This window comes from Anastrepha obliqua, chromosome 6, assembly GCF_027943255.1.
Source record: "Anastrepha obliqua isolate idAnaObli1 chromosome 6, idAnaObli1_1.0, whole genome shotgun sequence".
Lineage (NCBI taxonomy): Eukaryota > Metazoa > Arthropoda > Insecta > Diptera > Tephritidae > Anastrepha > Anastrepha obliqua.
The window spans coordinates 76,687,837-76,699,606 of NC_072897.1; the positions used below are offsets into that span (position 1 = coordinate 76,687,837).

Sequence of the window (11,770 nt, forward strand, 5' to 3'; positions counted from 1 at the left end):
CCTCATTTATACCACGATGGTTATTCCTCAGGTGTTCATCCTTAATTATACTTAGTGCCTCATCCGTATCTGTAATTTCTTTTAATTTTTTTGTGGATCTTAATACTTTAGATTTCTGTTGTTAGAAAAATAATTTACATAGACATCCTGAAGTTGTACAAAAAGTCGGTCGTCCTCGCAAAAAATACACATCACACCTTTATCCTTCAGTACTTTCCTCAGAACTCCTACCAAGTTGCTACTATCAGTAACCGTTATAAAGTTTTTTACTTTCTTATGTTTAATTTACATTATAAATTTTCAGTATTCCCTTTTTTGAAATGCAGTTGGTTTTTGTAAACATTTATTGGTTTTTCTGTAATATAAATATAACAAGAGCTGTCCTCTTGCCCACTATGTACGGTCGCCGAGTTTGAAATTGCGTCATTTTGGTCTTCTTCCTCATTATTATTAATGATTTCCAAATTTGGCAATCTTGACAGCCCGTCTGCCACATTTATTTTTCCCTTAACGTGTACAATTTCATAATCAAATTCATTTAATTTGATTTTCCACCTTTGCAGTTTAAGGTTTGGCTCCTTCAATGAATCCAGCCAAACTAAAGGTTTGTGGTCCGTTTTAATAGTGAATTTTTGGCCCCATAAATATTGCCTAAAGTACTTCGTTGCCGCCACAATGGCGAGTAGTTCTTTCTTTATTGTGGAATACCTACGTTCATGTTCATAAAATGTTCTACTGTAATCTATATATATAAAAAGAAGTTACATTTCTTTGGTAATCTTATAACTCAAGAACCGCCGAACCGATTAACACAAGAATTTTAGAGTTCTTTTCTATCTTTGAGGAGGTGGTTTGTGTGAAACTTGATTGAAATCGGTGCAGCCGTTCCTGACATTTTATGTGAGTAATGGTTTCCTCTCATACGAAATGCCTGTAATATCCTGTTTTTTGAAATAATTTTCAATATTTCGCTATTACATTTAATTAGTAATATATTGTACTGAAAGAATGCCACGTGCAAGACGAGCAAACATTCTATATACATAAAAATAAGTTACATTCCCTTGGTAATATTATAACTCAAGAGCCGCCGAACCGATTAACACAAGAATTTTAGAGTTCTTTTCTATCTTTGAGGAGGTGGTTTGTGTGAAGCTTGATTGAAATCGGTGCAGCCGTTCAATATTTCGCTATTACATTTAATTAGTAATATATTGTACTGAAAGAATGCCACGTACAAGACGAGCAAACATTGGAAGACGCTCACTTCAATCAAATGCTACAGCATTAAATCGAAGATCACAAAGTGAAGAAGATCGTGTTCGACGAAATGAAGTGGAAACACAACGACACAAACGGAGAAATCAGTCGGTTAATAGTGAAGCACCAAGAGAGCGTCGTGGGCGTACGTCCGTTTTTGATATACATCAAATGGAACGTGCGGCTTTCAATTACGATGCCACCATTGATTACAGCATGCATGCATACATTGGCCAAATGAATGTAGAATGTATACATTGCAAAGCAATTAAATTCAGAAACGAAACGCCTGGTATGTGCTGTGCTGGTGGGAAAGTCAAATTGCCGATGCTAGAACTTCCGCCAGAACCTTTGCATTCATTGGTTTTTGGCAATTCACCAACGTCGAAGCATTTCCTCTTAAACATTAAAAAATACAATTCATGCTTTCAAATGACATCTTTTGGAGCTACAAATATTATTATATAAGAGATGGATTTATGCCGACGTTTAAGGTTATTACTTCGTTTGATGTGTTCGATGTTTTTAAATATTCAGATCCGTTATCTACATATATTTCTCGAACTTTACAGATTCAAGGTCAAATATACCATAGAGCTGGATCTTTACTACCATTCCCAGATGGTGACCATCAATTTTTGCAAATATATTTTATTGGTGATGAGAATCGTGAATTAGATCAGCGCTGTGCAATTTCGACGAATATGAGAAGATCAATCGTGAATGAATTGCAAACAATGTTCCGTCAACACAATGAATTGGCGAAATTGTTCAAAGTGGCACTCGCTCTGATGCCCACCGATGGCCACAAAATCATAATAAAAGCCGATAAAACACCAATTGGGGAGCACGCCAGACGATTTAATGTACCAACGATTGATGAAGTAGCCATTGTTGTGGTTGGTGAACAGTTTCGGCCACGAGATATTGTTTTGTATCGTAGAAATGAGCAATTGCAACGTATTTCAGAACTCCATCGCTGTTATGATGCATTGCAATACCCCATTTTGTTTTGGAGAGGGGACGATGCCTATCATATCAACATACCAATGATAAATCCAACAACTGGTACATACACATTTTATTTTTCTTTAAATATGATTTTTAAATAATTTTCATACGCTAATTAATTTTTGCATTACAGGTCAAAAATCAACGAAATCCGTCAGTGCGATGAATTTTTATTCGTATTGATTGATGATTCGCCCTCAAGAAAACAATTTTATTTTGCGATGCAATCAACTTTCGCATCAATATATCGTCGATATGTACGCCAAAATTGAAAGTGAGAGATTCAATTTCATCCGTCACAATCAAGCCCGATTGAGATCAGAGGAATACATACATTTGCGTGACGCAATAATCAATGATACAAATGTGAATGATATCGGCCGTTTAACAATTTTACCATCATCATATGTTGGTAGCCCACGTCATATGCATGAATATACGCAAGATGCGATGACATATGTCGAAATTATGGGCGACCGGATCTATTCATCACATTTACATGCAATCCGAAGTGGGTCGATGTGTCTGATTGTTTATTTGATGGTCAGGTGCGAAAAGATCGGCATGGCATAACGGCCCGTGTATTTCAACAAAAATTGAAAAAATTAATGGATCTGATTGTCAAACTCCGTGTATTTGGAGAAGTGCGGTGCTTTATGTATACCATAGAGTGGTAAAAAAGGGGCTTACCTCACGCCCATATCTTGATTTGGTTGGTACACAAAATAACACCTGATATGATTGATACTGTCATATCGGCCGAAATTCCAGATCAAACCATCGACCCAGGATTATGCGAAGTTGTCACGAAAAATTTGATTCACGGTCCCTGTGGTGATATTAATCGAAATTCTCCCTGTATGATTGATGGCAAATGTTCGAAACGTTTTCCAAAACAAATGATTGCTGAAACAATTACAGGAGATGATGGATATCCACAGTATCGTCGACGATCAACTGAAGACAACGGTAAATCAACTGTAATTAAACTTGAAAATCAAGACGTTGAAATCGATAACCGGTGAATAGTTCCGTACTCACCGATACTGTCAAAAATGTTCAACGCTCACATAAATGTAGAATATTGCAATTCTGTAAAATCAATCAAATATATTTGCAAGTATGTGAATAAGGGCAGCGATATGGCTGTTTTTGGAGTGGCTCCTGAAAATAGTCATGATGAAATTTTACAGTATCAAATGGGGCGCTATATTAGTACGAATGAAGCTGTATGGCGTATTTTATCGTTTCCAATTCATGACAGACATCCGGTTGTTGTACATTTGGCAGTTCATCTTGAAAACGGCCAACGTGTTTACTTCACTGCTGCAAATGCCGCACAAAAAGCAGTAGAACCACGAGCAACTACACTGACAGCTTTTTTCCAGTTATGTGAAACGAATGAATTTGCCAGGACTTTGCTATATTTGGAAGTGCCACACCATTTCACATGGAATGCATCAACAAAAAAATTTCAACGTCGCAAACAAGGCACATCTGTTGATGGTTATCCAGGTATTTTTCGAACAGATGCTTTGGGACGCATTTATACAGTTAGTCCAGCTAATATTGAATGTTTTTACTTGCGACTTTTGTTGGTGAACGTACATGGACCGCAATCATTCCAACATTTACGAACTATCAATGGTCAAATGTGCGCCACATACCGTGAAGCATGTCACCAATTGCATTTGCTGGAAGATGATACGCATTGGGATTCTACGCTTCGTGATGCATCAATTTCATCTCCACCAAATCAAATTCGTATATTTGCGATCATAATATCAACATGTTTTCCATCAAATCCACTGGAATTGTGGAATAAATACAAAGATTTCATGGCTGAAGAAATTTTGATTCGACTTCAACATCGTTCCAATGATCCTGCATTGCTGCCGACATTGGAAATGTATAATGAAGCCTTGATAATGATCGAAGATTTGTGCCTTACTATTCCAAATAAAGCATTAGGGCAATTAGGATTGACTCAACCAAATCGTCCAATGCATGATTTATTTGAACGAGAATTGCAACGCGAACAGCAATTCGATCGTGATGGATTGCGTGCGTTCGTACAAACGTATACTCCACATTTAAATGATCAACAAAAAGATGCATATGACAAAGTGATGCAATCTGTCAATGACAACACTGGTGGATTGTATTTTTTGGATGCACCTGGCGGCACTGGAAAAACATTTTTGATATCATTGATATTGGCAACGGTTCGGTTGGAACGAAAAATCGCATTGGCACTTGCTTCTTCCGGTATTGCAGCTACATTACTTGATGGCGGCCACACAGCACATTCCGCCTTTAAATTGCCATTGAACATGCAAGCAATTGAAACACCAACATTCAATATTTCAAGGAGTTCTGGAATGGCTAAAGTCTTGCAACAAACATCGATTATTTTATGGGACGAATGTCCAATGGCCCATAAAAAATCTTTGGAAGCCTTAAGTCGAACATTGCAAGATTTGAGACAGAGTCAACAGCTGTTTGGCGGTGCATTAATATTGTTATCTGGTGATTTTCCGTCAAACGTTGCCTGTTATTCCGAGATCAACACCAGCTGATGAAATTAATGCATGTTTGAAAAGTTCATTTTTGTGGGCACACGTACAAAGGCTTTCGTTGACGACCAACATGCGTGTGCGTCTTCAAAATGATTCATCAGCACGTGAGGTTTCAAAGCAATTGCTGAAGATTGGCGATGGAAAAATTGCAAGTGATCAAAATGGGTTTATCATGTTACCGAATAATTTTTGCATAATTGTATCATCAAAACAAGAGCTCATTGATTGCGTTTTCCCAAATATTGTTCAAAATTATAATAACCACGATTGGTTACAAGAACGTGCAATTTTAGCACCAAAAAATATCAATATCAACGAAATCAATTTCCACATCCAGGAAAAATTGCCAGGTAACGTATAAATCCATTGATACTGCTATGAATAATGAAGACGCAGTCAATTATCCGGTCGAATTTTTAAATTCTTTGGAACCACCAGGCATGCCACCGCATAATTTGAATTTGAAAGTTGGTTCATCGATTATACTTCTCCGAAATCTTAATGCACCGAAACTTTGTAATGGGACGAGACTTTCAGTGAAGAAATTGATGCCAAATTTAATTCAAGCAACAATTCTCACTGGCAAAGCAAAAGGTGAAATTGTACCAATACCACGCATTCCATTAATACCAACGGACATGCCATTCGAATTTAAACGTCTTCAATTTCCTGTTCGGCTATCTTTTGCTATGACCGTAAACAAAGCCCAAGGGCAAACGCTCCAGGTGTGTGGAGTTAATTTAGAGGAAACTTGCTTTTCCCACGGCCAACTATACGTTGCATGTTCGAGAGTTGGAGCGCCACAAAATTTGTTTATTTATGCACCACAAAATAAAACAAAAAATGTTGTGTATACAATTGTATTAAATTAAACGTTGCTTTTCTTTATCAGAAATAAAAATAAAAATTATTTCATTTTATTTTGTACGTTATCGTGTTCACAAATCAAATCTTTTTAGCAATCAACTTTTTATCGAATTGCAAGTCATTTTGGACGAAAATATAATAAAAAATTGAATGCTCCAGGAGGAACTGGAAAAACATTTTTAACTTTATTTATTTTAGCATAATTTATTTAGCGTAAAAAATTGAAATGGATATTAAAGAATCAAAGTTTAATTACAAGTTTTTATCGGCTCTTTCACCTTACCTGTATATAGGTGACCACCACAATCAAATTTTAAAAAAGTACAGAAAAGGCTATTGTGACTAATTCAACTGTTTAAACATTTTACAAGTTCTATAAAGAAAACTTAATATGAAAAATTTTTTGCGATATAAAAAAAAAAACATTTTATGTATGGTGGTGTGAAGCCCACTGGGTAATGCTAGTAAGATATAACTTTTTCGTTCTGCATTAAGACAGCACCGATCGCAAAATTTGATGCATCCGTGACAAGGGTGAAACTTTTAGAATATTCGGGATAGATAAGAATTGGGTCAACCATCAAGAGTAACTTGAGTTTCTTAAAGGCATTGATGTAGTCCTGTCGGAAACATTTATTTCCGCTCCTTTCTTCAAATATGTTGTCAGGTGATAGGCAATCTTTGAATAGTCTCTTATGAACTTTCGATAATAGCCCGTGATCCCCAAAAACGATTTAATTTCCTTTTCCGTTTTTGGTAGCTCTAGATTAGTTTAAGCTAGACTCAGTTTAATACCGTCATCAGTGACTATATATCCCAAAAATTCGGTCTGTCTCTGCAAAAATGAGAATTTGTCCAGTTGTATTTTGAGATTAACCTCACTCAATCGTTGAAGTATTAACTTGAGTGAATTTAAATGTTCTTGAATAGACGTAGAAAATATCAGAATGTCGTCGAGGTAAACGACACAAATCTTGTTTATGTACTCAGCAAGGACACCGTTCATCATTATCTGAAACGTGGCAGGTGAGTTTTTCAACCCAAATGGCATACGTAGGAATTCATAATGTCCCATGGCCGTGGAGAATGCAGTCTTTGGAACATCCTTAGGATTCACTTCTATCTGGTGAAAACCCTTAGCCAGATCGATAGTAGAAAAATAATAGCATCTCCCCAATTCGTCAAACATGTCTTCCATGCTTGGCATGGGGAATTTGTCATCTATAGTGATAGCGTTTAGCTTCCTATAATCGATGACTATACGCCACATTTGAATACTGGAATGGCCACCCTTTTTGGGAACTACCCAAATAGGTGCGTTGTATGGGCTACAAGAGGGTCTAATAATGCCTTGCTTCAACATCAGATCAATCTGTCTATCAACTTCCTCTCTATGGACTTGGGGGTATCTATACAACTTCGAATAAATGGGGATATCATCAGTAGTCTGGATCCTATGTTTGACTTCACTCGTAAATGTCAGGTCGTCACTATCCTTATAAAATGTTTTAGAAAATTTAGAGAGGACTCTCTTTAAGCCTTCGATTTCCTCATTGTTCAGATGATCTGTCCGTATGTATTGCATTACGTCTCTAAACTGTAATCTGTTATGAAACACATTAGTTTCTTGACAAGAAAGATCAATTGGTTCGTTCATTGAACGGGAGTAATATTCCTCCTCTTCTCTGTTAAAAAATAATTTGATTATACTTCTCTGAGTTGAAATCACTCGGTCCTTGTAGAAAATATTGACATCAAGGTTGACTAAAATGTTATTTCCTATGAGTCCATCGAATCTGTCAGCGAAATTATATTCCAAAAAATCGACATGGAAATTTTCAAGGCCAAACTCTTTAAAAAGTGGTATTGTACATTTTTTCTTAATACTAATATCTTTATTACATGCTCTAAGAGTTATATCTATAGCCGATTTCCATTTCTCATTACATACTCCGGGTTTTATTATGCTAAATTCCGCTCCGGTGTCTATTACAAACCTGAGCCTTCTAATTGGGTTGTCTATGACTATATAGGGCATGTATCTGGAAGGCCACTTATTTGAAAATTTTGAAAATTACTAAATGTCCATAGGTTCAATTGCCTGATTTTGATTGTTTTGTTCGTGTCGAATGCGTTGCGACGCATTAAAATTCCGCGATTGCCGAGTGAACCTATCCTGTCTTGATTGTGAGAAAGTTGGCCATTCAGTGTCCCTATTAAAATTACCCTGATTCCTTGGCTAAAAATGATTGGTTTGCCGGAAGCTTCCACTCTGTTGTGGGTGACGATAATTTGGCATTCCTGAATCGTTTCTTTTGTAGCTGGTATTGTTATTCTGAGATTGCCTTCTATTGTAGCGGTTGGTATTATTCAATGAGAGATCGGCAAAGTTCAAGTAACCGTTTTCCTCTATTATGGCATAAGCATCCGACATTGTGGATGGATTTCTACCTATTATTATGCCCTTAACTGGCTCCGGTAGGTTTTGCCGGAACACTTCCAAAACCAAGCTTTTGTTTCTGGTAGCTTGAAGGGCCGTCAAGGTATCATCTAGCAGATATGAGTTGTTTACTCTGACTAAAAGTTTGTTTAATTTACTATAAAAATGTCCTATGTCATGCGTGCATCGGCACATATTTATCTCATCCAAAATTCTTTCTTTAGGAGTGTGATCTCCGTGATCTCTAAAGAGCATCATTCGTAATTCTATCCACGTCAGTACTTGTCCGTTCCTTGCGAGGGAATCTCTCGCTTTGTCTACCAATCTGTCCTCAATGCATCCTAACCAGATTCTTTTTAGTTCGACATTAAGGGGTTACATTATGGATGACAATGACTCAACTCGTTTTATAAAATTTGGTAAGTCTAGAGTGTTGCAATTGAATTGTTGTATGGCACAAATACATTTTCTAGCTACCTCAAATTGTTCCATTTTAGTGCTATTCTTTCTTTCTATTCCCAGCAGAAAATAATTTTTAATTAATAAAATGTTTCCCTTTTTGTTGTTTTTTTTTTCAATTAACAAAAAATTAAGTTATTCAACTATATTTGTATCAACTTACTACAAAAAGTAGAATAAACAGGTTGATAAAGTTGGTGCCTTGGATTTCCTGACCGATCTTCTGTTAGAGTTGGTTGATTTGATCTTCCTGACCGTCCTTCTGTTGGAGTTGGTTGATTTTATCTTCCTGTGGGTTTTCCTATGGTACCTCACTGATGTTTATTCATACACGGATCTTTACCAATTCTCGATGTTTCACACTTAAGCTTATGTGCGTGTTTTTTTTTTGTTTTCTTTTTTGTAAACAGTTATTTTATCGATCTTGGGTCTCTCAAGGTGCTGAAGTCGAAGTACGGGTGCCGTCCTCCATTTTCGTGTCCAGGACAAGGTGGAGGACAAAGCGTAAATATACTCAGTCTTATGACTGAAGTAATAGTTATTTACGCAGATAAACCTGCTTCATAGCAAAGCGTCTAGGGGTCTCCTGTGCCGTAGGCATGCAAAACTGCAAACAAACCCACACATACCTACTACTAATACAAGAACCATGGGTATGTCACAAGCGTATCTGTGGTTTAGATGCTATGTCGTGGGGACAAAAACTTCATTGTGAAGCGAGTGTGAGACCGCGAGCATGTGTTATCATGACAAGGTTGATCGCACACGATGTTAAAAGAGCTATGCTCTAGAGATATCATTGTTGCAAAAATAAAGTACTAGAAAAGTGTGAACTAGAGTGAAGAGTGTCAAAGCTATCATAGTTTCGGCCTACCTACCCTACGACTCTTTACAACCACCTCCTTCGAGGGAGATAACAAAAGTAGTTAAGTATGCAAAACCCAATAATCTGTGACTAATAGTAGGCTGTGATGCAAATTCACAGAACATTGTATGGGGAAGCAGCAAATGCAACACCAGAGGTGTCAAGTTACTGGATTTTATCCTGTCATCTGATTTGGTCTTTCAAAACGGTGGAAGCAAACCAACCTTTGTGACCAAAAGGAGTCACGAGGTGATTGATTTAACACTTACCAATAGGTCAGTTGGAGATCAAATCAACCGATGGCGAGTTTTGGAAGAGGACTCTCTTTCTGATCATCGCCTTATCGAATTCCGACTGGGAATTGACACAATGGTACGAATCCTCGAAATATAGACTGGGACAGGTATGGTGAGCTTATAACAGAGCGATTGCCAGACCTGAAAAAACTCAAATCAATAGAAATGATTGAAGATGCTACTAAGAAATTAGAAGGTACTTTAATCAATTGCTTTGAGGAACTGTGCCCACTCAGGCAAAGTAGAAAGGGGAAAACGGTTCCTTGGGGGAACCCTGAACTGTCGAAGCTTCGTGTATGGTCCAGAAAACTTCTTAAGAAGGCCTTAAAAACCCAAACAAAGAGAATATAAGAAAAGAGTACGGAAAGCTAAACTTGAATCCTATAGAAATTTCTGCAGTAACGTCAAGGAAATGAGAGAAACAGCGAGACTTTTTAAGGTCCTGCATCCAGACCGCTCAGTAAGGCTGGATTCCATTCGAAAACCTCATGATTCTTACACCATTTCCAAATCGGAAACGTTTAATGCTCTACTCGAAACCCATTTTCCGGGTAGTAGAACACTCTCTGAAGTATATAGTGGCATGAACAATAACGGTAGCGACGGTGGAGCCTCTAGGTACAGCTGGTATACTGCTAGTCGGATAGTGACAAAAGAATCGATAAGGTTTTTCTTGTCTTCCTTTGAGAACTTTAAGTCCTCTGACCTGACGGAATATATCCAGCACTGCTTAAAAAAGGAGTAGACAGGCTAATTGAGGTCCTAAAATGGATCTTCACAGCCTGTCTTGTATATATCATAACATTCCAATGGCGACACGTGAGAGTAGTATTTATTCCGAAACCAGGAAAAGACGACTATTCCCTAACAAAAAGTTTTAGACCAATCAGTTTGACATCGTTCGTATTGAAAAGTCTAGAACGAGTGGTGGAGAAACATATTCGAGGGGGGCATTGCCGAGAAGTCCACTTAGTAGAAATCAACACCCTTACCAGAGCGGAAAATCATGTGAATCCGCCTTACACGATCTTGTTAGCAAGTTTGAAGCCGGGCTGGAAGCTGATGAATATACCTGTACATGCATAAACATACATTACGGATGCCATGGGTGCAACCTCCAGCGATGCTATAAATGCTATGCTTGCTTTGCTCCCCTTGGATCTTAAGATACAACAGGAAGCAATAAAAGCAATGTGCAGACTCCATAAATATGGTTTCTGGCACGAAACTGGAACTTAGGGACACAGAGAAATCTTTAAGGGGCTATCTGAGCAGTATCCACTGTTTTTGGCACCTAAAGACGACTTGATATCCATAGTTTCATTTGGAAGAAAATTTGATGTCATGATTTGCAATGGAGCAATCCAGAATGCATGCAGGGAGGTTTGACAGATATTTTCTTTACCAATGGCTCCAAGAAAGAAATAGGGTCAGAAGCCAGATGGTACTTAAACGATAGTAATAAGTAACACTATGCTAAGGGGGAAATGGCAACTGGTTTCCAAACGGAAATTTTTGCCATCCTAAAAGTAGCCGAATGGATGGAGAAGAGATAGAGCGGGAAACAGATTGGAGTCTTTAGTGACAGTCAAGCTGCGCTAAAGGCTCTGGAGAATGCAAAGCAATCCTCAATGATTGTTCAAGAATGTAAGAAGAAGCTTAATTCTGTAGCAATACAGAACAGGCTTGTACTTATTATATATGGGTTCCAGGACACTCCGGTGTTCAAGGAAACGAAATTGCCGATGAATTGGCCAACCGTGAATCAGCGGTTACCCACAAGGACCAGTGCCAATAATTGGAATCAGTTCCGCAGGAATCATGAATTGGACCAGTGCAATTTACATAAAGAGCGAATGTCCGATCTAGAAAGCTGCAGGACTACTTCTCTGTGAGTGTACTGCCTTTGCTAGAGCAAGACTTCGAGTTTTGGGCTCCGATGTCGTGAGAAGGAGTAATATTCGTTCTCCAAAGCTGGAGTATATTTACAGAT

General features: G+C 37.8%; 1 protein-coding gene and 1 pseudogene across 1 annotated transcript; both read left to right on the forward strand.

The window, feature by feature from the left end:
• The first annotated feature begins 1,227 nt into the window (after positions 1–1,227).
• Positions 1,228–1,670, forward strand: LOC129250756 (uncharacterized; annotated as a pseudogene).
• Positions 1,671–3,326: 1,656 nt separating this feature from the next.
• LOC129250757 (uncharacterized) lies at positions 3,327–4,850 on the forward strand. The gene has a single exon (XM_054890355.1). It carries the CDS (start codon positions 3,327–3,329, stop codon positions 4,848–4,850), a length of 1,524 nt encoding a protein of 507 aa, XP_054746330.1.
• The last annotated feature ends 6,920 nt before the right edge of the window (positions 4,851–11,770 follow it).